The following is a 27,286-nucleotide window of genomic DNA, read 5'->3' as shown; positions in this document are numbered from 1 at the left end:
AACACATCGATTTTATTTACATTCCACAGTTAGACTTTAGCTTGTTCTCTCAATTGCAAGCACGTCTAGCTTAATAATTCCATCTAATCCATTAGATCTTTTTCTACTCTTCATATGAAAGAATTCTAAATCGTACCATAACTTTACAATATAAATGTGTTGCTTACAAAAGTATTAATAAGTATTCCATTTTCTCTTTTAAGGATATAACTTACAATTTTCTATTAAATCTATTATTTCAGTTAAATATGCACTGGAATCATTTGGATAATCATCAATAAAACTATTACTATTTTATACTTTAACAAACGAATTCTTTTAAAACTATACATGAGAAAATAGAACACAGTGTAACTATTTTAAAAGTCAGAAATTTTGTATCAAAACTTGAATAATTTAGATCCAGTGAAAATTAGGAATACTTAGTTCATAAACTATTTAGAAATAGCTACCATTTTCCACTGAGTAAATGTTTTCCCTAAAAGTGCTTGTTCCCATGAAATACAAATGTATTCTTCTATTATTATATACATAATAACAACAAATATGAAAGTTAAACTTTTCAGCAATGCAGTGTTAATCTCAAGAATTAATGCCATGTAATAAAATCTCCATATAAATGTTGATAGGTAAAATACTACAAATCTACAATGCTGCAGAAAAATTCACCTGTTTTTAAAATCACCAGAATCTTACACTTGAAAAATAAACCCAAACAATAAATTTAAAAAGTATATATATTTTCCAATTTAATCAGAGATTAATTTCAATGAATCATAAACTGATCACCAATAATGAAAAAAAAACCAAATATAAAAACCAGGTGAAAAAAGTCAGGGATGAGATAATCTCTTTAGAAGAAATTTGAAACTGAATGACATTTCACCTAGAAATAAGTTCATTCCTGTCAATTTTATATGTAAAAGGATCACTACTTTCACAAAAAGCAATTTTTTTCATTTCAACTGAGAATAAAGCCATTCACAGTGTTGACTGAAATTATTTCATTTTGTCAAAGATAACCATAAATCAAAATTCAACCAAAAATTCACAGAATATAAGATACAGTAGTATATTCCTATATACTTAATTATGATTTTAGAAAATTCAATGTCAACACCTTTCAGTGTGCTTAGCAGTAAGGCTATTAATTTTCAGAGTTTGACTTTACCATCATAATCTGCCATGGTTAGATATCCCATGCTTTTCTTCCTTCTCCTCTCCTCTGTTCCCCTACCTTTCCTGTTACTCAAGAATGTTGTCTTCGTTTGATCTCTGTTTTTAAATAGCTCAAAGTTAGGTTATTCCTCAAGCCAGAGTTAAAAGTTGGCTAGGGAAAAGAATATTCATGGTCTCAAAATCTTGCCCCACCTTTACCTAACAATTACAAAAAGAAAAGGGTCTCTTTACACAGGAAAAATCTGGTGGACACTACCTTAACCAAGTAATCAAACACTAAATTAGTAAGATCAATATTGGAACAAACTGACATGATGTGCCTCTGACGGGATGCCACAGAACTACTCATCACTTACTAATATTCTTGTCAAAAACGTTTAACCTGAGTGTAATCATGAGGAAACAGACAAATTCAGAATATGGAAAATTTGACAGGACAACAAAAATTACATCAGTATCACTGAAAATATCCTACATTCTCATAGAAGTTACGTGATGAAGTATTTAGTGGTAAAGGTTCATGAAATCTAGAAATTACCTTCAAATGGTTTGGCCAGAAAAATAGTTACATATGTGTACACCTGTAAATATTTTTCAAAAGAAAAAGCTGAGGAGGGAATTAGGTTCTGTCTTGGAGATAGCTAAATAACGGTTACATCAATCCCATCATTTCAGATGTACATTATAATCTATATATACAGATGACAGTACTAGCAAACTGGCTCTCCATTCTCCTCTCAGCCTTCCTCCATCCTTACAAAATGCCCACTTCTCTTTCCAGAGGCTTGCAATCAGTTCGGTGGTATATGCGACAGTATCAGAGTATCCTAAATTATCTTACACTGGTCACCATTAGAAAACAAGATCCCTTTTTAGCTCTGTAATGTCTAAAGCTGTTTTTGCAATTGCCCATACCTCCTGGCATAGGTGGCAGCACTCTGAAAAATAAAAAAGCAGTACTTATGACTATAAATGCAACAACAAAAGGTACCAATCTGCCTCTACATTGACAGTAAAGCCAATTCCTAAGGCTTCCAATACAATATTGGGACAATCATTTTTTAGAGGTAGACAGATGTATCCCTATTATAATTTACATTTGTCTATTTGTAATAATCGAAAGGAAAAGGGACAGCACAGATAAAATTTTAAAATTAAAGACAGTGCATATTTACAGCTAGGTTTCTTTATAGAACATATACAAAATAAAATGGATATTTAATGCCTTATTTTTAATTAGGTTTCAATCTCTTCACAACATCAAATTATTTAAAGTTTTAAGCGTATTTATTATAAGTTAACCTTCTGAGAGTACAATACTATGCTATGTTAGAACTATGTAAGATGGGCTTCATTCATTCACTCATTCAACAAGCATTACTAAGCACATACTAGGCCATATATAATACTTGTCCTTCTGGACCAGGGACTCTTAATGCTTTGGGTCAAGCCATCTTCAGTTCCTAGAAGTATGTATTTGCCCACTGTACCAGTTTGGGGTTTCAAGATAGAATGTCTTTCCTACCACTGACTAATAAGCAATGAAATGGCCAGAAGGCTGTGTTTATAAAATACTTTTGTTTGGTAGATTAGGAAAAGTCACTTTGGCATAGCGTCTGCCTTCGGCTCAGGTCATGATCTCAGGGTCCTGGGATCGAGCCCGGCATCGGGCTCCCTGCTCAGCGGAGAACCTGCTTCTCCCTCTCCCTCTGCTGCTCCCCCTGCTTGTGCTTTCTCTGTGTCTCTCTGTCAAATAAATAAATAATCTTAAAAAAAAATTGGCAAAGACTATTAATAAAAAGTTCAATATGTAATCACTGGTATTTTTTAACTTAAATAAATCTGTACCTTAAACTACATATAATGTTTAAGTTCATAGTTCAATTGAGAATAAAATAATTTATTTTAATATTATTGCCTTTCTGCTCATATTCATCTTGTATATTATCTTCCTAATCATGTCTGAACCTTTCCTGATCAGAAACCTGTCACAATTCCTCAAAATCTATCAAATTCGGTGCAAATTCCTCATCCTTACTTCAATGCACTCATTATGGCCCACCTTCCCAGTCTTTCTGTCTCTCCTGACTATTTCACTAATAGTCTAAGCTCCAGACAAACCTGCTCTTCACACCATTTGTTCACTGCCAGCAGGCCCTTTGTACAGGCCACTTCCTCTAACAAGGACAAGTTCCATCCCAACCTAGGTAGCTCCTACTTATCCAAAAAGATGCACCTCAAGTCTCTGGGCTTCCCATCATCTCCCTATCCTGTGTTTCCCAAGACTGAATCTGATGCTTCTCCAAGATCCCAGAACTTAATCATTTACAGCTTACTTCATCGTAGCATAATTATGGATTTATTTAGCTAACTCCCCAATAAGACTGTGAGCTCCTTAAGTATAAGGACTCATTTTACATATCCTGAACTGATCACAGCTCTTGCCTAACGTTAGAAGTTTAACAAACAGACCAGAAACCAAGTAGGTTATCAACCCTTGGCACTAGGGCTCACAGTGTTCCTACTGTAAGTTTATAAAAGAGTTGTGCGTTTATAAAACCGAATGGGAAAGCAGTCAATCTAGTACATTTCTCTTACACAGACTTTCAGAATTTCTCTGCACTGTATGTATTTGTGTGCTTATCTTATATCCTTTTTAGACTCTAAACATTTCAAGGGTAGAGATTACATCAAAAACTGTAACTGGACCCACAGATAAAGGTACTCATGGATGGACACAAGGAAGGACATACACGTATTTGTGTTCAGCCAGCGCCCTGCTTCAACACCATTATGTGGAGAAGCCAGTAAAGCTACACACCTACCTTACAGAGATCTAACAGAGTCACATTTTAAAGTTCTGATCTCTTCATAATGCTATCTAAGTTTATTATGAAACTATGTATAGCAGAAGTCTAGACAATTTTCATATGTACAAGAAGGGGTATATTTGCTGCTCTGACATTTTATTATTCTCTTACTCTACCTAAATTTTAAAACTCAAACTCAAAAATCCGATCACTCCAACCCAAAAGTACACTTTAAAAGTTAGTTGTGTTTTTTTTTAGATTTTTATTTATTTGACAGAGAGAGAGAGAGCAAGCATAAGCAGGGGGAGCAGCAGAGGGAGAGGGAGAAGCAGGCTCCCCACCGAGCAGGGAACCCGAAGCGGGCCTCGATCCCAGGACCCTGGGATCATAACCTGAGCCAAAGGCAGACATTCAACCAACTGAGCTACCCAGGTGCCCCTAAAAGTTAGTATTTGAGGAACATTAGCAAGCACTGAATGCTCTACAGAACAATCATTTAAAAATCGTCAAGATGTTTTAATTTTGATGAATGGGTTGCCAATGTAGTAGCAACAGTAAGAGTTACAATTAGATGAACTCTGTGCTGTTCTAAGAACTTCTAACTGTTGTTATCCTTATAACCCAATTTACAGTGAGGAAAGTGAGGCAAGGATAAGTTACTTGATCAACGATACACAGCTAGCAAGCAACTGAGCAGGAATTCAAACCCATCCCATGCTTTGAACTACTATGCCAGGCAAGATAAATGGCAATTCTCTAGACACAGGCCCAAAAGTGTTTATCCAAGTAACAGGGACAGGCTATAAATGTATTTTAGTGTTCCCTCCGACAATTTCACAGATACTTCAAGCAATTAAACAAAAAATATATAATATTTTAAAACTAAACTGTGTGTCTATCCTGCAGGATTATTCTCTATGAAGCTACTTTACACATTAAATCAAAGACGGTTGCTTTGGTATTGTATCGCACAGTGAGGTTTCTTAGCAGTATCCTATTTTGGGTACATCGTAAAGACAAAGGGAACTACCAAATAACATAATTAAAAAGCATTTTAAGAAACAGTAAAATGGGGGCGCCTGGGTGGCTCAGTTGGTTAAGCGACTGCCTTCGGCTCAGGTCATGATCCTGGAGTCCCGGGATCGAGTCCCACATCGGGCTCCCTGCTCAGCGGGGAGTCTGCTTCTCCCTCTGACCCTCCTCCCTCTCATGCTCTCTCTCATTCTCTCTCTCGCAAATAAAATCTTAAAGAAAAAAAAAAAAAAAAGAAACAGTAAAATGTCCCTACAAAAAGAAAATGTGGGGTGCCTGGGTGGCTCAGTCATTAGGCGTCTGCCTTTGGCTTGGGTCATGATCCGGGTGTCCTGGGATGGAGCTCCGTGTCAGGCTCCCTTCTTAGTGGGGAGTCTGCTTCTCCCTCTTCCACTCCCCCTGCTTGTGTTCCCTCTCAGCTGTCTGGCTGTCTCTCTCTCTCTCTCTCTCTGTCAAATAAATAAATAAATAAATCTTTTAAAAAAAGAAAAAGAAAATGTTACAGTAATGGTACCATCATGCTTAATGTTTACAGGGCTCTGTTAAAATTTATTTTACCTAAAATGAAATGACTCTTACATATTTTAAAGATCAAAACAGATTCCAAAATATCCTCACTTTGTATGACCACCAATTAAAATATCTCCTTTGTATCTTTTTCTCATGATCGCTCTACCTGTCATATTCTCCCTCACTTGAAACAAAGTTGTCCTTATGCCACTCATTTTTCTAATTAAGTTCAAATACTTTCTAATATTAGGTTGAACCATATAAAATTACCCTTTCCAACCACTTTTACCTATGGGATGGACACTTCACAGGCTTTAATCCAGTAACTTTCCCCAAATGGACATATCAAGAAAGAATAAATGTACTTAACAAAGTTATGAGTGTTCCGTCACTGGATTACTTTCCTGGTGGCACACAAGAGAATAAACAGCTTACACTATTTTCAGACTCAATAGGAAAGAAAATAAAAATAAAAAATAATCATTCTCATGAGAAAACACTCACAATATATTGTCAGGTTAAAAAACTGAGTTACAAAAAAGTATGATACCAATTCCATTTATACATAAAAATACCAAATATTAAAACTCTGTTTAGACTTCAGGATTTTTGTTCTCTTCATTTGACAGTTCTGTTTTCCTAATTTTCTAATTAAAATGTAGTATTTCTGTGATTTGTAAAAAACAGTTTAAAAAAAGTCAATCTTTCCTTATTCTTTACCAAAAAGATACTTAATACATCAATGAAATATATGTGCAATCTAAAGCAACTATAAAAATTTTAAATAGCCTACATCTTTTTGTTAACTCGGTAACAAAGTCCATGAGAAATAACACAGTAACTTAATTCTAAGAACACTGATTATGTGCTTTGTTGGTATGGACAAATAACTGTATACATCAGGTAAATAAGCCTAATTAACAGTTGGGTTTGGTTTTGGTTTCATCAATATTACAAAGTGATAATTTGTGCTGCTAACAAATAAAGACCAGACGAAAAAGTTAAGACATAAGGTATGAATATGGAGTAGAGAAATGGAAGGAGATTAAGAATCAGAAATAATCATGAGAAATATAGGATGAACAAACAAAAATGCTATAGTCCTCTACTACATGTGTAAAAAATTTTAGAACAAAAATATATGTTTTGATACTTAAATGGACAAATATAAATGTTATCTTCTAGGGGTATCTTATTTTAAAAGTCCTGATAAATGGAATCCAGATGTGGTTAAACTAATTCTACCTGAGTTCCCTGCTAACTACATGAACTAAGCTTTGGTATGTATATAAGTTCTGAGATTCTGCTGATTAACCAGCTAAGTAAGGAATCCTACCCAGACAGGGTTCTTATATTTATAAACCAAATATTCTACAAACTATGGGAAGAAAGGTTTGTGTTGAATAGACAAATGGCCCATAAGATAAACAGCTCAATTAGTCCACTGCGGTTTACTGCCCTCTGGCTGTTGTGGCAAGGGATATCACAGATAAAAAAAAAAAAATGGCTGCAAAGAAAAGTTAGAAAGGTATCAAGCAAAAGTAGGCAGGAAATCCTTTAGGCAAAATCAGACACCTTAGAATAGGCCCTCAAATATAGTTAGTTTTACTCCTTCCTTTAAAAAAAAATACTAAATATATCAAATAACAAAACATTTCAAATGCTATCTGAACTTTTTCAACCACAAACTAACAAAATATAGAGTAGTTTGGACATAATAAAAGTTGCCTCTAGGAGACTTAGGTCAAAAAGAGTTAACACACTACCCTAAGTAAGGATTGTAATTAATCTTGATTTAGAAAAATTCTTTAGCATACTAGATGGAAACATTTAGGTAAAGAAGTAAAAAATTTTGAGCAAAGAATATTAATAAAATTTCCTCTGGTTATAAATCTTCAGTAAATACAAAAAGTAACTTAGAATAATGAAACTCTTATATTAATTCAAAGTTTCCAGATATCAGATGTAATCTGAAGTTAAAAATTAGGTAACACTGGACCAAGTATTTCCTGGAATCACCTAATTATATAAAAAGCAGAAACAAAACAAAGGAAAACTTGCCATTATCAAAATTAGACCAGATTCTTTATATTAATCTTTCTTCAAAATACTATCCAATGTCATCTCATAATTTTGTCCAATAAGGCTTGTACTAACTTTCTCTTACCACTTTATAATATTCCACCAGAGTTCAGCTGGTAATGAACCACAACAACCACAATCCAAGAAAAAACAATTCTGTTCATTTCACTGACTTGCTAATTACTCACAATTCACTATTGTTTTAAAACAGTGGATCTTGCCTCGTTTCCACCCCCCAAAACACCTAGGAGACACAATATTTCCTTTAGTAACAGTGGTTCACAGGTTCTGGTTCCTAGCATGACTGGGAAAGAACAAGAGATTTTGGGGGGGCGGGGAATGGGAGTGAAAAGAAGAGGGGTAAGAGTGAAGACGTTCCTTTTAAGAGAGAGACCCATTTAAACACTTGGATTTTTCTCAGCAAGTCTTCATAAATTATTTTTGAAATTTACTACTGTTAAAAATATATATATGATGCTAACAGTTTTTAAGAAAAAACAAAAAGCTTACCCTGCAGTTCATGATGTATTACACCCACTAGGTTGGGTTCGTCTCCCCACCAGAATATCCATAACTCTTTGCAATCTGGTTTGACATCACGACGCCATACACACAGCAAGTTGGCTTGCAGACAACGGATGAAACTTAACAGGATTGGATCATCTTGGGCTGGGGCTGAAATTATGGGTCCACAGTCCCCGTGCCCTCCAAAATTGTACCTACGCCATTTGATTCCCGTGAGTTCAGCCTAGAAAAAAACAAGAAAATTACAATGGTTTTGATATTTCTTCTTAGTCACAGAACACTAAAAACAAGCTTCTGTATGGACAAGCAAATTTGCTAAAATAACTATTTACATTACTTCACATAAGATTTCTCTCACTGAATAATTTTGTCAATCCTCCTTGATTTTTAAAGGGAGAAAAAATTCATTTCTTCCTATCAAGATTTCTACATAGCTCTTTGTATTATACCAAGTTACAACAAACAGATGACGATTATTTCCAGTTGAACCAATTTTACCAAAAACTTACTATAAAGTCCTTACATATAAAACTATTTTCTTATTCCGTATTTGATTCATAAGTTATTTCTTTTTTTTTTTTAAGATTTTATTTATTTATTTGAGAGAGAGAGAGAACACAAGTAGGGGGAGAGGCAGAGGGAGAAGGAGAAGCATACTCCCCCCACTGGGTTGGGAACCCAACATGGGGCTCAATCCCAGGACCCTGGGATCATGACCTGAGCTGAAGGCAGACGCTTAACCACCTGAGCCACCCAGGTGCCCCATAAATTATATTTTGAAATCAGGTAAGAGTTTAAAAAGTAAGTTTGTAAAAGTGAAGTAATTTCTTTCAAAGGATTTCCTCAATTTATTCCCATGCAGAAGCTACAGTTCGAATCCTCTTTAATCAGGAAAGCAGTGAGCCCGCAAAACCATAGTGCTTCATTACTAACAGCAAGCAAGCTAATGAAACTGACGCAGTTATCAGCAATTTATGCATGTTCTTTAGCATGTAACAGAGAAAGAAGCTTTCCTTCTAGAACAATTCCCTAATGTAGTTTTGTCTTTCGTTTTCTAAACACATTTTAAAACACCGACACTAAACCAGCTGAAAGCAGAACCTGGATCTTTATTCCATTACCTACATTTTAAAACTTCATAAATCTTAGAGGTCTAAGGAACTAAAATTCAAAGATGTTTCAACACAAACAAAAGTTGAATTCCTTATTTAAGTAGCTATAAACTATAACTATGTATTCAAAACTGACAACAAAATGGATTCATAACATAATTCTGTACAAAAACAGTCCATGTGTCCCTTGCATTAGATCCTTACTCATCTTCCCCTCACCACCCCTACACCAAGTCAATTTCTGTCAATAGTTGTTTTTCAAAAAACAAGTACAACAGGGTAGAAAAATAACCGTATCTTCTGCTAACATAATTGAAACAAATTTAAAGTGCTGAAACAATCAATCACTATAATGAACACATTCAAGAAAAAAATATATCAATTTTCTTCAATCCTAAACAAATGTTTCACTTCTAAAAAAAAAAAAATGGTTCCAAAAATAATAATATCCAAACTAAAACTGTCCGGCATTTAGTAACTTATCCCTTCACATTATGAGATATGCAAATCTAATATCTAATGGATATTCTTAGTAAAAGCTGGTATTGGCATCATTTATGCTTTCCCCTTTATGCCACTTTGTTTTCTCAGAGTATGAAAGTACTACGTGAATAATGCATTAAGTTCAAAAATAAATAATATAAATTAAAAGTAATCACACCAGGAATATTTTCCAAAATCACATCAAAAATAATTATTAGTGTCTTAATGTATGTTCTTCCTATTTTTCTGTACATATACAGTTTTTAATTTGGAACCATATTATGTGGTCTTATACCCTGCTCTTTGACTCATTATAAGTATTTTTGGGTATTAATCATTCTTCAAAAACAGTTAATGTTTGCATAATATTTATTGTTTATTGGAGAAAACATAATTTATCCCATAACAACTAGACAATCTTCTGCTTTTTTATTTTATAATAACTGGTAAACACCCTTGAACATTGTTACTTTCCTGGTTATTTTCTTAATAGACATTGCCTGATGCACAATTACCAAAGAATATGAATATGAAGACTCACGGATGAGTGCCACCATATAGCTTTTTTTTTTAAGATTTTATTTATTTATTTGACAGAGACACAGCCAAGCAGGAGGAATGGGAGAGGGAGAAGCAGGCTTCCCGCCCAGCAGGGAGCCCGATGTGGGGCTCCATCCCAGGACCCTAGGATCATGACCTGAGCCAAAGGCAGACGCTCAACGAGTGAGCTACCTAGGCGCCCCCCACATTGCATATCTTCTTAAATACCCGCCAATTTAACAGGATGGTACGTTCCTGTACTAATATGCAGTCCTTTCTCTGCTTAGAGGAAACCATTATCACCTATTTCATCATTAGTATAACCTGGGGCCAGGCTTTGGGTTTGAATACCAGCTCTATGCTTCACTAGCTCTAAGTAGCAAGTACTTAGCAAGTTACCTAACCTTTGTCTGTCACCTCACCACAAAAATTAGAATAACAGTATTTACAGAGTTGATTAAATGAGTAAGTATGTATATAAAATACTTAGGATGATGCCTGGCATACGGTAAGACATATAAATGATATTGCTATCATTACTAGTAATGAGAGTACAATTTCTTTGTTCATATCCTTTTTGCATTTTTCTCTCATACAAGTTCCTTTATTTCTTCAAATGAAAGCAATGTGTGTGTGTGTGTGTGTGTTAAACAGAAAGCCTAATTTCAATTTCTAAATAAATGTCAAAGAAGCAAACTAAATGAAAAGACTAAAAAAGGGGGCAGTTGAAATCAGAAAAGTAGAAGACTAACATTCCTTATGATCACCTAAGCTAGTGTTCTGTGCCTATGGATCCAGGGGCTGGAGGGAGGAGAGATAAAAGATACCAATAAATATAAATCACGATTGTGATTTTTGTGATAACCATATGTAAAGGGTTAGAAAATTAAGATCTATCAGAGATTAAAACATCAGGTGAGTCAGTCCCCAAGAAATCTATGAACAGCAATTTACTCACCAGAATACTTTCACCTGTAACATCCCACATGGTTCAGCAAACAAAATATTTGGCTTTGATTCAGAAGAATGGTTTCCTAATCCTAGCACTTGCACTAACTTCCTATCAGTGTTTCTCTGGTCTCAGTGATAAAGGGAAGCCTGGCCACCTGCTCTATATATTCTTTATGGAGTTGTTCTAGCAAGTGATAGAATACAGATTCAGGTGACATAACAACAAGCCTACAAGCCTAATCACTTCATAACTAATTCAGCTGGAAAAACTGGAAAACGTGCAATTATTTTAAAACAATTTAGTTCCTTTACCTTAAAGCTAAAATTAAATATCATTATACCAGTCTTCACTGGAAAATCTAACAATGAAACACCATTTAAGCCTAACAGAGATAACTAAGCATAAAGTTAATGTTCAAAGACTTAGCTCTAAACTTGAATTATTGTTTGATAAGAGCAAAGACAACTTAGTGATACCAAAATACTGTCCAAAAAAAAAAAAAAAATCCCTATCCCTATCCACTTAGACTAATACATGTCTTCATATACCATGATCCTGTTTATAGTTAAAAAGCAATTCCACACAAACTTCTATGGACCAATTTCTGACCAAAGTATAGATCTCCAAGACTCAAAATTCTTTATCTAATGATTTCAAAATTGTGAAGCAACCCTTTAAAATATTTCTACATGCAAGTTATCCCAAAATGCAGTCTCTCTCACTGCCAAGACAAACAATTCATAATTATATTTAAATTTAAAATTACATGTTTTTAAAATATAGAATCAAAACAATGAAATTAAAATACGTAAGGAACAAAACCAGCATGCACGAACCACAACCATCACCACATACTCATCACCTATTAATTTCTAACATTAAACAATATACTAGGATCTTCACACATAATTTCTAATCTTCACAAACAGACAGCTAAAGAAATTAGGACTCAGAAAGGTTAAATAATTCTGCCCTAACTACACAGGCAGCAAATGGCAGATTCCAAATATAACTGGATTTAAAGCATAACTGAATTTAAAGCATAAATTCTTTCCCGCTCTACCATGCTGCTTCATAAGGCTAATTGTAAAAATTAGCCCTAGAGGATTATAAAATAGTACAAAGAAACTGTCATCAACTCAATTTAGCAATAGCAAGAGCTCATGGCCATACTTTCTAATTTAAGAAAGTTCATGAATCTTTCTTTAGTCTTCCTGAGGTATTAAGAAAACTAGTGCAAGAGTGCCCACACACCATCCCATGAATAGAAGAGACTTTTTTTACTTCACTCAGATAATTATATGCCTTCTTTTACATGTTACCACTATAAGACTGTATCTACACAAGCTAATTTTTAGAGATACGTATAACCAACCAAGAAAATAACAATTCTAATAATAGCAAGAAAGGCTAGAGGGAAATTTTCTCATCAATGGCTGGCATCTGTTACACAGGTAGTCACGGTCCTCAGAAAATTGAACTTAACTGGCAGAGATTCCCCTGGCCTAAATAGAAGGCCACTATAGTCAGTTCAGACAGTTGGAATTAAATAGATTGTAACAGAATCAGGACAAATGCACTTTCTAACAGCAGGAATGTATTTAAAGAAAATTTATATTGATTCTTAACGTGCTATTCTTTAGGCACAATACATAGGAAATGACCTCATAAATTCTCCCAATGGAAGTCATTTATTTGCACTGACCCATCGCAATCAGAACCCACACGACCAACAGTATATACTTGCAATATGGCTCCTGAGAGTTAAAACTATATTCAGTGGTTACCAGAGTAAAAGTAATAGGCCTTGATATGAATGAACTCAGGGTGTAGCATCATGGAAAGAACATTGGCTGGAGATCAAAAGATCTAGGTTTGAGTCCTAGTTTTCAGCTACTTACCTATATGGCATTAGGAAATCTACTCCATCTAAGGGACCGTAGCTTCTGACCTGTAAAGTGATATGGCTGACCTAGATACTGTAAATGAGTTCAAGTCTCCTGGCCCGGGCTAATTACATCCCAGTCACAAAGGCAACTTGTAAATGAGACTGAACCCTTAATTATAGGCCTTAGAATGATCAGTAGGAATAGGAGAGCTGCCAGAAAATTTAAATTTTCAAGAAACAGGTAAAAGAAAGACTTCTCAAACTACAGAACAATTACCTTAATATCAATCCTGAACAAGATTCTAGGATGGTGTCTAGAAAAGGCAGCTATGATCAACTGGGACTAACATGAGTGCACTAGGAAATTCCAAATCTGCCTCACCTCACAACCTCCAGTGATAGGGTTACTACTCTAGTAGACCAGAGAAATACAGCAAACATATTAAATCATTCCTCAACTTGAGTCACAGAAAGGAAAAAAGGGATAATAGAAAACTTCTGTTAAAACAGAACTAATCAGCTCCAGGTAAAGACACCAGGGTAAACACACACATCTGCTTTTGCTCTCTCTTAAATCCCTCTAAAACATCAGTAAAGAATTTGTTTGTTTTGTTTTTCCCTTAAATCATAAAATCACAATGGTAGGTAGGAGAGGAGATAAGAACACCAAGATTTTGAAAGCTAAGAAGCAGATGCTCAGAAGATAAAGAAACTTATAATACCTAAAAATCTGAATCCTAGCTATGGAGAAAGGGTAGATAAAGCATAATTCACACAGAATCCCCTCGGCCTCAGGAATTAAAAATACAGGTATCTTTGAAAGGAAGGTTAAAAGGCAGAGAGGAGATAAAATAAGGAAAACTGGCTGAAAGCCTACTTAGAAGGCACTCAGAAGCCAGGCACCACCCCCTCCCCGCCCTTTTTATCCCATCAAACAATTGGAAGGGTATTCTCTGTGGCCAGTAACAACAGAGGTTATCTGGAATGGGGGACACAAGCACACGTGAAGGCAGGGAATCGGACTGAAAACAGTGCATTAGGTGAACATGTACAGAATGGAAGTCAAAAACCACCCTCTCCCATAATCTCCCTCTAAGCACCCAGAAAGCTGGCAACCAGTCTTTCATCCCCCAGAGATAGGCATCTGGAAAAGTCTTCTTTGGGAAATCTGACCAGCTCAAGAGAAAAGACCTCAAAATACTGACATCAGAGGTTCCCCAACTAAAGAGCCCACCCAGATCAGTGAAGTGCACAGTAAACAAATGTCACTCACATACTCAACTTCCAAGATGTTTTTCAGTCCATCATTTCTAAACATGAACAGAAAACCAGGAACTACTAAATAGTCAAGGAAAAACATGAAGGAATGATAGAGACAAAAACAAATAGAAACCAAAAAAAAAGTAACTTGGAGGAAACAGACTACATTGGGAAATGAAAAAAAAAATTTTTTTTAATCCATCACTAATATTCTCAAACAGATAAAATAGTGCAACCATTAAAAAAGAACAGTACACTACTTCAGAAAAGAAGAACAAAAAACTAAAAGAGAACTCTTGGAAATTTTTAAACAATGATGCCAGAAATGATAAAACTCAATAGAAGGGCTGGAAGATAAAGTTTAGAAATTTACTTTCTTCCAGAAAATAAAGCAAATACACAAAAATGAGAAATAGGGAGGGGGGAGATTAAATTAGAGGAGCAGCCCAGGAAGTTCAAAACCAAATACAAGAGCTTTCAGAAAGAGAAAATACAGTAAATGAAAAAGAGGAAATGACTGATAAAATAATTCATGAAAATTTCCCAGAAAAACAGAATGTGAATTTCTAGATTGAAAGGGCTCTCTGAATACCCAGAACAACAGATTAAAAGAGACTCAAGGAAAGCATATAAACTTTCAACACACTGCAGACAAAGAGAAGGTTCTCAAAGCTTCCATATTGTAAAAAGAGATCACAAAGAATCAGGAATCAGAAAGATTTCTGACTTCACAACAGCAATACCAGAAGCAAGAAGGCAATAGTGCAGTTAACTCCAAAATTCTAAAGGAAAAGTATTTCCAAACTAGATATCTATGCCAATCTAAAATATCAAGTGTAGAAGTAGAATAGATTTTAAAAGATGCAAGGCCTTAAAAACAAACAAACAAAAAAACAAAAATTAACACCCTGTCTCAGGAAGCTATTGGAGATGTACCCCATCTCTAAAAAGAGGGAATAAACCATAAAAGCCATGAGATTCAGGAAATAGATCCAACATGGGACAGAGCAAAATCAATTTCTAAAATAACAGGGAATGAGCAGATGGTTACAGGTTGTCAACTGTGTATCAATATACAGGGCAATTAATCCAGATTACAACAGGTCATCTCTTAAGAAGATGGAACTAATAGAATACATCTGGAAGTCTTAAAAGGGGACTCAGACAATAAGCAAAAAGAATGGGGAAGAGTTAACTAAAAGTACACAGAAAAGTAAACAGTCAAAAAAAGAAAAAAGGTAATTACTATCTTCAAATTACACAGAGAAGGAAAAGCAATCAGAGTATACTAGATGGCTCAGCCATGCATTAACATAATCAAATGAATGTTAACACTGAATAATAAGCTAACCAAAAAAACCATATAACTACTTTGGTAAAATGGATGGATGGGAAAAGTATTTGTAGGAGGTAGAATCAATGAGCTAAATCCTCATCTTCAATAGTGAAAGATCCAGAATTTGAAAACCTTAAAAGTAACTACAAGCTGAGTATTTAAAAACATTTAAGTAAGAATCCAGATAATCAACAAAAGAGGATGAAAATGTTTGCCTCTGGAAAAGGTAAAATAGTGGCCAGGAGCAGATGGGTATTATTCATATAAACCTTGTAGAACCATTTGATTCTTTAACTATGTAAGAATACAACTCAATCTTTAAAAAAGACGAAAACTAATCAAAACGTAGTAACAAAATTTATTTAATGCATCAAAAATTTACTGATACTGAGAATTCACTTATACCATTTTGTAGACTGAGTCTACCAAATTTCTAAGCTTAAGAATAATTCAGTATCCCACAAGTTGTGTTGCAAAAGTCAAAAGGTTATTTACCATATGTTAAAATATTGTGTTGTCTGTTTCTTTTCTCCATTGTTAGACTATTAAAACTTCAATTAAGGGGCACCTGGGTGACTCAGTTGGTTGAGCATCTGACTCTTGTTTCCGGCGCAGGTCATGATCTTAGGTTTGTGAGACTGAGCCCCCACATCGAGCTCCATGCTGGGCATGGAGCCTGCTTAAGATTCTCTCTCTCCCTCTCCCCCCCCCCTTTTTTTTTAAGATTTTATTTATTTATCTGACAGACAGAAAGCACAAGCAGGGGCAGGGGCAGAGGGAGAGGGAGAAGCAGGCTCCCCACTGGGCAGGGTGCCTGATGGGGGGCTCGATCCCAGGACCCTGGGATCATGACCTGGGCCGAAGGCAGATGCTTAACACTGAGCCACCCAGGCGCCCCTCCCCTCTCCCTCTCTAAAACAAAACAAAAAACAAAAAACTTCAATTAAGCAGAGATATACTTCCAGCTGCATGCTCTCTCCCACCTAGGTCTGCTCAACTCTTCCTACCCATAGCTAAAGAGCTTGCCGGGGATTCATTCCCTCTGCAGAGCGGCCGAGGGCAATAGGACACTGGGCCTCCTATGTGACTCCCACCTAATAATTTCCATATTGTGAGAAACACAATATAACTCTCCATACAACTAAGTTGTATACCAAAGATGCTTTCTAACATATGTATATTTTTGCTGATTCATAATAACTTTTTTCCTGAACTGTAATTTCCTTTCCAGCCCTCAGTTTACCAATATTAATTCAAAAACACAAAGATAAAAAATAGGGAGCTGGTTTAGCAGAAATATGAGTGAAAAGGGCCCAAAGGTTTTATCTGACAATAAGTTTAATATAATTAAACAATGTGAAATAGCTACTAAAAAAGTTACTGCCATTTTAAGCTACATTAATAAAAACACAGGATCTACATCCTACACAACAGTTCTTACGTAGCAAGTCACCAGTCAATATTGCTTTCAGCTCCCAGCTCCATACTTTGAGAGAAATCTAGATAAACTGGAACAAATTAACAGACGAAGAACTAGGTTGGAGAGGAAATCTAAACATGTCATATGGCTAGAGGTTATATGGCCTCATGTTCAATCCTTTCAAGCAAATAAACATGGCAGCAAAAAATGAATGAATAAAGGCACAGCTGAATTAAGCTGAATGAATTTAATATGGAGTTAACATTCTGAATAAATCTATAAAGTCTTCAATTTATATGAAAGACTCATATGTGGAAGATGAATTAGATTTGCTCAGCACAGACCAAGTGACAGCAGAGAACTGATGATTAAAACAACAACAGTGAGAGCTTTCTCAAGAAAGAATCCCTGGCTGAGATCCCTGACAAGCATAGATATGAGGTGTTACGGAGAAGCTGTTAATACTGGATGTGGCTTCAAACATCAAAGGACTGGTTGGACAATATGAATTTATTCAAACCTGAAATTTGAATCTCAAAAATTCTTTCCTTCCGATCATAAGATTTTGTGCTTCTAATATCATTCATATCTCAGTCAACTAGTTCAAGGGGCTGACAAACTATACCCCATGGGTTGGCCAACTGTTTTCATAAATAGTTTTATCCGTACACAACTTTGCCATTTACATATTATCTGTTGTTCCTTCCACGCTACAACTATAGAGCTGAGTAGTTGCAACTGAGACTATGTGACCCACAAGCCTGAAATAACAACTCTCTAATCCTTTAAAAAAAAGTCTGCTGACACCCGCACTAGGATAACATACACAGGCAAACATGACATTTAAAATATAAGAGGCACCATAACGGTCCTTTTACCATAAACAACTAGACAAAAAATATGAAACTATTCAAACATTGAACAAAGGTTGCAGAGCTAGGATCTCTGAGTGAAGGAAAACAAATGAAGTAGGCCCTGCAAAGGCTGAGGCAGCTGGAATTTATGAGAACAGATCACCAGAAAGCTCTACAGAAAAAGAGCTCCAGAGATCTGATAGGGGTTCTTATGAAAATGTTCCTACATACATTAAGCTACACATTCAAAGAACTAAATTCCACGAGGCCAGGCAAAGAATTACTAGAGAGCTATCGCTCTAACAGCTCACACAAAGCTAGAAGACAGTCTAATTCTGAACAGTCAGGGTGAAAACACACTGTTAAACATCATGGGCATTAAATAGAGGCTACAGAAGGGCCATACCTCAAAAGTAAGAAAGTAGGCCTATGCTAGCATAAAGACTGCTCTAATCCACCCAAATAACTGAGTCTGAAAAATAATGATCATCACCACAATCATTATCTCATCTACAAGTAACTTAACTGCCAGCCAAAACAAAATTCAGTTCTTCACAGGAAAGAAATAAAATCCAGACTTTCAACAACATAATAATCACAATATCCACCATCCAATAAAAGGATACCAGACATTCAAAGATGTAGCAAAAGGAGATTCATGGTCAGGAGAAAAATCAGTGAAGAGAAACAAACTCAGAAATGAAAGTGATGACGGAACTTAAAAAATCACTTTAAAACAGCTATTACACGTATGGTCAAGAATTGAAAGTAAAACACAAACTTAATAAAAAATGAAAAATATAAAAGCATAAAAATTTCCTGACACAAAATATGAAATAAAAAATTTACTGAATAGGTTTAACAGTAAATTAAGCACAATCAAAAAAAAAAAAGTTAGCAGACTTGACAACATACAATATAACTATACAAGCTGAAGAACAAAGAATTTTTAAAAAAAAAAAGAATAAATCCAAAAGCAAAACACTATCAAGCACTCTAACATGCATGTAATTAGAATCCCAGAATGCAAAGGTAGAAGGGAGGATAAGAAAAGGTTTTTGAAAAATAGCCCAATTGTATCCAAATTTCATGAGAAAAATATACCTCAGACCCAAAGAGTTCTGTGAACCCAAAACAGAACAAACAAAAAACTAAACTTCTGATCATAAGTGATAAAAAAAAAAAAATCTTAAAAGCTGTCAACACGGAAGACACATTCCATAAGGGAAAACAAAGACAATATTTACAACAGACTTCTCAACAGAAAATATGCAAACCAGGAAACAACAGAACATGCTGAAAGGAGGGGGAAAATGTCCGTATCTAGAATTCTAGATGGAGCACAAGTATCCTTCAAAAGTGAAGGTAAAATACAGACTTTTTTTAGGTGAACAGAAACCAACGAAACTCCACTGTAATAAATTTAACTAGAATGAATGCTTTTAAAAAAGTAATTCAGGTAGAAGGAAAATATCAGATGGAAATCTGGATCAATAGAGAAGAATAATGAGCACCAGAGATAGTTAATATAGATATAAAACAGTTGTTTTCCCATTTTTTAATTTCTTTAAAACAAATTAACTCTTTACAGCAAAAATAATGCATCACAGATTGTATACAGATATAGAAGAAAAATATATGACAACAGTAGCACCAAAGCCAGAAAAAGAAAATGGAGATATACTGTTCTAAGGTTTTTTACATTACAAATGAAATTTAGTAATACTTGTAGACTGTGATAACTTAAAGGTGCATATTGTAAGTCCTTGACCAGTTGCTAAAAAGTAAAACACAGTTTATTTAAGATGCTGAAGATAAAATTGAATCATAAGAAAACACTCAAAGAATCCAAAAACAGGCAGGATGGGGCACCTGAGTGGCTCTGTCAGTTAAGCATCTGCCTCTGGCTCAGGTCACAGTCCCAGGGTCCTGGGATCAGCTCCACGTCTGGCTCCCTCCTCAACAAGGAGTCCACTTCTCCCTCTCCCTCCCCCCACCCCCTCCCACCCCCGGCTTGTGCACACTCTCTCTCTCGCTCACTCTCTCTCAAATAAATAAAATCTTTAAAAATTTTTTTTAAAAACAGGCAGGAAAAGAGGATAAAAAAGGGAACAAAGAACAGATGGGATAGATAGGGAAAAATGCCAAGATGGTAGACTTAAACACAATCATCAATATAATTATATTAAACACAAATAGTCTAACCATTACAAGTAAAAAACATCAATTCTCAGAATAAGTAAAATTTTAAAAGGCCCAACTATATACTGCCCATAAGGAATGCACTTTAAATATAAAAACAAGTTATAATACAAATAATAAGAGAGCTAAAATGGCTAGATTAATAACAAAGTGGACTCCAAGAGGACTATAAAGGAATAAAGAGGGAAATTTTGTAATGAGAGAAGTGTCAATTCTTCAAGAAGACGTATATCCCAAATGTGCAGGCATCTAACAACAAAGCTTAAAAATATATGAAGCAAAAGCTGATATATCGGGGCGCCTGGGTGGCTCAGTTGGTTGAGCGTCTGCCTTCGGCTCAGGTCGTGATCCCAGGGTCCTGGGATCGAGCCCCGCATCGGGCTCCCTGCTCGGCAGGAGGCCTGCTTCTCCCTCTCCCACTCCCCCTGCTTGTGTTCCCTCTCTCGCTGTCTCTCTATCTGTCAAATAAATAAATAAAATCTAAAAAAAAAAAAAAAGCTGATATATCTAAAAGGAAAAACAGACAAATCCAGAATTATAATTAAAGATTTTAGCAGGCCTCCTCTCAGCAACTGATAGAGAAAGTAGACAGAAAAGCAGTAAGGTATAGAAAACATGAACAACACTATCAACCAACATAACCAAACTGACATTTATAAATATCAATAATGATAAGAATAATACACTCAACAGAATACACAAGTTTTTCAATTGCACATGAAACATTCACCCAAGAGAAACCACATGCTGAGCCTTAAATTTATACTGATATATATTTTTTTAAGGTTTTATTCATTTATTTGAAAGAGAGAGCATGTGAACAAGAAGAGAGCACAAGCAGAGGGGAGCAGCAGAGGGAGAGGGAAAAGCAGACTCCCCACTGAGCAGGGAGCCCGATGTGGGGCTTGATCTCGGGACCCTGAAATCATGACCTGAGCCAAAGGCAACCATTTAACCGACTGAGCCACCCAGGTACCCCAATATATTTTTTAAAATTGAAATTTCTGAACAGATTTAAATTACAAAGTCACAAAATATCTAGAACACTCCCTCTTCCCCAAAAATCTGGAAATTAAATAATACCTTTAAACAACACGTAAGACAAAAAGGAAATCACAAGGGAAAGGAGAAAATGTTTTGAACTGACTGATTAAGAAAGCAAAATATACAAAAATGTATGCAGTACAAGTAAAACAGTGCTCAAAGAGAAATCAGTAACTTTCATATTTATAGTAGAAAGAAAGAAAGAAAGAAAGGTGTAAAATTGCTCCAAACTTCTCCCTTCAGAAGCTAGAACTATAAATTAAACCAAATGTAAACTGAGGGAAGAAAATAATGAAAAGAGAAGAAATGAAATATAAAACAGACTAACAATACATAAAACCAATAAAGTAAAAAGCTGTTGTTTTTGTTTTGGTTTGGGGTCTTGTTTTTTATTTTTTGTTTTTAAAGATTTTATTTATTTATTTATTTATTTATTTATTTGGGGGGGAGCACAAGCTGGGGGAGGGGCAGAGGGAGAAGCAGACTCCCCACTGAGCAGGGAGCTCTATGTAAGGCTCAGCCCCAAGATCCTGGGATCATGACCTGAGCTGAAGGCAGATGCTTAACGGACTGAGCCACCCAGGTGCCCCCATTGCTGTTTTTTTAATCAATAAAATAGACAAACTTCTCAAGGTTAATCAGGAGAAAAAGAAAAGACAAATTACCAACATCAGGAATGAAAGAGGAGGAATTATTTCACATCCTAAAGACACTGAAAAGATAATGGAATTATTATAAACAACCTTATGCCAATAAATACAACTACTTAGATTACATGGACAAATTCTTTGAATTACCAAACTAAAACAAAAAAATAAGTTAAAAATCTGTATAGCCCTGTATCTATTAAAGAAATGGAATTCATAATTTAAAACTTTCCTAAAAAGTATTCTCCAAGGCCAAGATGGCTTCACTAGTGAATTCTATCAAACATTAAGAAAGAAATACCACCAAACCTACACAAATTCTTTCAGAAAACAGAGGAGCTAATTCCCAAGTCATTTATAAGACTAACATTACCAACACAAGACAAAGACATGGTAAGAAATCTACATGTAATCTTTCATTAACATAAATTAAAAAAATATTAACAAACCCAATCCAACAATACATAAAATGGTAACACACCCTGCACATGGAGTGTATCTTGGAAATTCAAGCTTAGCTGAATGAGTCCAAAAGCCCATCAATATAATTGAATCAAACTAGTTCAAAAACCCATTAATAAAATCCCCCATATTAACAAAACAAAACCTATAATCATCTCAACAGATGCAGAAGAAAACATTTAACAAAATCAACACCTATTCAAAACTAAGTAAACCAGGAATTAAAGGGAACTTCCTCAACCCGATTAAAAAGATATTCAAAAACTACAGCTAACATCACAACTAATAATGGAAGATTGCATACTTCCCACCTAAGATCAGTAACAAAGCTAGGAGGTACATTCTGCTATTCAACTTTGTACTATAGGTCCTAACCAATGCAATAAAGCAAGAAAAATAAGTTAAAGGCACAGAAATGGAAAGGAAGATATAAAACCATCTTGAATTATTCACAGACATCATCATGCACATTTACAAAACTTCAAGGAATTTACAAAAAAGATACAACTAATAATTGAGTTTAGGAAAGTTGCAGTATGTAAATATACAAAACTTAACTATTTCTACATACTAGCATGAAAATGTAGAAAATAGTATTTTAAAACAGTGCCATTTGAAACAACATTGAAAAATATGAGCTACTTAGGGATAAATTTGATAACATATGTTCCAGATCAGTATACCAAAAACTATAAACAATGTTGACAGAAATTAATGATCAAAAAAAAAAAAAAAAATGGAAGCTAGACCCTGTTCATGAACTGGAAGACCTAAAATTGTGAACAGGTCAATTCTTCCCAATTTGATCTACAGGTTCAATGAAATCACAATAAAAATCCCTGCAGGATCTTTTGTGAAAAATTGACAGGTTGATTCTAAAACTTATACTGAAATGCAAAGTACCCAGAAGAGCCAAAACAATTTTGAAAAAGAACAACGTTGGAGAATTTGCCCGAACTTCAAGACATACTATAAAATTTCAGGAATCATAATAGTGTGGTATTGGCATAAGAGACATACAGATCAAACGAAGAGAATATAAAATCCAGAAATAAACTTATGCATAGACACATAAATCCAATATATTCAAATGACTTTTGACAGAGATGCCAAAGTAATTCAATGAGAAAAGCAGTCTTTTCAACAAATAATGCTAGAACTAGATACCTACATACCAAAAGAATTTCGACCCCTACCTTATTCCACAAAAAAAATAAACTCAAAATGGATCACTTGTTCACAGACCTATATCTAACAATTAAAACTATAAAACTTCTGAAAGAAATCATGAGAGAAAATCCTTGTTACCTCAGGATCACAATTAGAACTCTCATATAATTGGTAGAAATGTAAAATGATACAACTGTATTTTAAAAGTTCAACAGTTCTTTATAAAGTGAACCCCATGTTTCCCACATGATTGAGCAACTGCACTCCTACTGACAGAAATAAAAACATATGTCCCAGACAAAACCAGTACATAAATGTTCATAATCACCAATAAATGGATGAGTAAGCAAATTGTGGTATATCAATATAAGGGATTACAACTTAGCATTAAAAAGAATAACCTATTTAAACAACAATAGGAAGCCTGGCACAGAAGACTATATCCTATATGATTCCATTGATTTAAAAAAAAAATCTAGAAAAGACAAAATGAATCTATAGTAACAGAATAGTGGTTATCTGGAGATGGGGGTGCATCACAGATGTTTTCTATTTTGATTTCAGTGGTGGTTTCACATAGGTATACATTTGTCAAAACTCATGAAACTGTACTTGCTTAAAATGGGTTCACTTTATTGTATGTAAATTATACCTCTATAATCAAAACTTTATGTACTAATGGAAGAATTCATGAAAAAAAATCTCTCAAAGAAAAAAAAACCTATTTTTAAGAGAGCCAAAATATCATCTTACCATCTTGCTCATCTCCCTAACTATGAATCTCTTTTAGAAAGTATGCAATGTTTTTGAAACAATTATTTTCATGCCTAAGTACATCAGAACACTGGTTAATGATTTATATTTATTAACCTTAACTAAAAGAGCACTCTTGTGAAATTTCTGGGAACTGAACTATTTAATGAAGTTCATTAGCGACATTAGGATGATTTCTTGCCCAACTGCAATAACAGACTATAAACAGTAATTTCTATCATTTTCTCTGTATAGCAGACATTGTTAGTTGGCTACCCAAACATGAATGGCTCCTTCCTCCACGGTAACATACAATCTATATTACTGAGGCGAACAATATGCTCACTTAAAACTTCCCTGAGTATGGCTAGAAGTGTTATGAAGGAACTTAGTGGAAGTTTCCTTAAAAAGGAGAAGTTAATTTTGAGTTAACTTTTTTTGTGTCCTTCCTTCCTTTCCTACTCCTTCCAATCTAGAATGCCACCATGATGACTAGAATTTGAACAACGATCTTGGACAATATGCTACTACTTATGATAAACTAAGGATGAGGGAGTAACAACAAAAAGCCTGGGACACTTGATGACTGAGAAGCAACCAAACCAGTTCTTAAATGCCTGCCTCCACACTGCATACATATAAAAAAAAAATTTAACTTTTATCTTGTTTAAGCTATTTGTCTAGTTTTTAACAAACACATGATTATGGTACTATAGTAAGTCATTTTTGATGTGAGCATTCTAGCTTTTTTATTTTTAAAAAACTGAAAGACTTTTAGTGAGGTGATAATTTTTTTAAAAAGATGTATTTGAGAGAGAACACACATGGGGAGGGGAGCCGGGGGGGATCTCCAGCAGACTTCCTGCTGAGCATAGGGCCCAATCTCACCACCACAAGATCACTGCCTGAGCCAAAATCAAGAGTTGGATGCTTAACCTACTGAGCCACCAAGGAGCCCCTCTAAGTTTTTTGGGGTTTTTTTTGAGACTATGCAGTCACCTAGGTTTTTATCTTGCCCCAGTCATCAATCAAAACAATAAACTATCCTACTTTTTCATTTTCCAAATGATTGCTCAATTTGGAATAAAGCATTCTAGGAGAAAAAAATCTATCTCCCTATCTGTGGGAAGAAATTTTAAGCTGCATTATTACTCCATTAATCTCTGATGAAACTTTAAAAAAATGTAAACTGTATTATCACTCCATTAATCTCAGGCAAATCTATATGCTCCAGTGATTTCTACCTTCATGCTTGCACTATATTATATGGTCTACACTGTTAATTTTTAAAAGGCTCAGAAAATAAAGAGACCAATAATGCTTGGAATAGCTAGGAGGAGCTTCATAGAAGCCCTTCAAGAATTTAGATAGGAAAAAGAAGAGCACACAATATGTACACACTGGTTAAGTGTGTTTAGGCTCTGAAGTCAGTGACAGCTCCATCATCTGCTGGCCGTGTGACATTGGTTACATTACTTAAAATTCTTGCCTCAGTTTTTTTATCTGAAAAACGGGAACAGTATTACCTCATCAGGACCTTGATGAGAAAATGCATGTGGCTGGCAAGCAACTAGACAATTCCAGGCATTTAATAAGCACTTTTAGAAACAGCAAAAGCTCTAACAATGTGTGTAACATGTAAGATCTAACTTGAAATACAGATTCCTATTAGTGAATGATTGGAAATTTTTTAAGATTTTATTTACTTATTTGACAGAGAGAGAGTGAGAGCAGGAACACAAGCAGGAGTAGGAGAGGGAGAAGCAGGGGCCCCGCACCTGAGCCGAAGGCAGACACTTAACGACTGAGCCACCCAGGCTCCCCAATGATTGGAAATTTTAAATAGGAAAACAAAAAGGCTTTTTACAGATTAAAAGCTTTTAAAAAATAAGAAAAATCACAAGAATATGCATACCCATATATATGAAAAGATGTTCATAACCTCATTAGAAATACATAACTGAAAACAAAAATACTAAGATATTTCTTACACAGAGTAGAAAAAATTTATATGATACGTTTCATTAGAGGCGAGGACAGAAGACATGGACATTTCTATACTGCCCATAGGAATGTAAATTGACACGTTTTTAAAAAATTTATGGCTATAACTATCAAAATTTAATGCATAACCGTACTAATTCAGAAAAAAAAAAGTTAACCTATGTTTCTCACAGCTGAGGGTCAAACAATAGTGCATCCATCCTATAATGCAGAATACCAACTGTTTAAAAAAACATATAGTGGGGCACCTGGGTGGCTCAGTCGTTAAGCATCTGCCTTCGGCTCAGGTCACGATCCCAGAGTTCTGGGATCGAGCCCCGCATCGGGTTCCCTGCTCAGCGGGAAGCCTGCTTCTCCCTCTCCCACTCCCCCTGCTTGTGTTCCCTCTCTCACTGTCTCTCTCTCTGTCAAATAAATAAATAAAATCTTTAAAAAAATAAAATTAAATTAAAAAACACACAGAGAAAAATGAGGTATATCTAAATTTGCTGACTTTAAAGTATCTTCAGACAATGTTAAGCAGAAAACGCATGTTACAGGAGAAGTTGGAGAATTATTCCCCCGTGATTTTTTAAACTATAAATATGCCCATCATCAACAGAATGCAGAAACGGGTGTAGGAGTGAATTATAAATCCACACTGTTAGAAAGTAGTATTCGACTAAAAAACCAAGTTGCAAAAAGCTCAAAAACATGCAAAACTATATATACACACACATTCTAAACATACATAATTAAAACTTTTTTAAAAATACAGAAAGAAGGATGCCTGGGTGGTTCGGTCGATTAAGCATCTGCCTTCAGCTCAGGTCACAATCCCAGGGTCCTGAGATCAAGTTCCGTATCGGACTCCTTGCTCCACAGGGAGCCTGCTTCTCCCTCTGCCTGCCGATCCTTCTGCTTGTGTGCGCCCGCACTCTCTCTCTGACAAATAAAATCTTAAAAATAAAATAAGAGATTTAAAAAAAAAAAATACAGAAAGACCGGGGGGCCTGGGTGGCTCAGTCAGGTAAGCGTCCGA

The 27,286-nt window shown here is 35.2% G+C and overlaps 1 protein-coding gene across 4 annotated transcripts in view; it reads right to left on the bottom strand.

Moving 5' to 3' along the window:
* Nucleotides 1–27,286, bottom strand: part of MED13L (mediator complex subunit 13L) — a 298,044-nt gene that overhangs the window by 254,373 nt on the left and 16,385 nt on the right. For all 4 annotated transcript variants that reach the window (XR_013443499.1, XM_036115853.2, XM_036115854.2 and 1 more), the window contains exon 2: nt 8,124–8,361. Coding sequence is in view for 3 of the 4 variants with exons in the window: in XM_036115853.2 (XP_035971746.1) it covers nt 8,124–8,361 (238 nt within the window). In the remaining variant the exon portion in view is untranslated. The remainder of the gene's footprint in view (nt 1–8,123; nt 8,362–27,286) is intronic.

The sequence above is a fragment of the Halichoerus grypus genome, chromosome 13, assembly GCF_964656455.1.
Source record: "Halichoerus grypus chromosome 13, mHalGry1.hap1.1, whole genome shotgun sequence".
Lineage (NCBI taxonomy): Eukaryota > Metazoa > Chordata > Mammalia > Carnivora > Phocidae > Halichoerus > Halichoerus grypus.
Note: the sequence above shows the minus strand (reverse complement) of the source record. Positions and strands in the feature narration are given on the sequence as shown.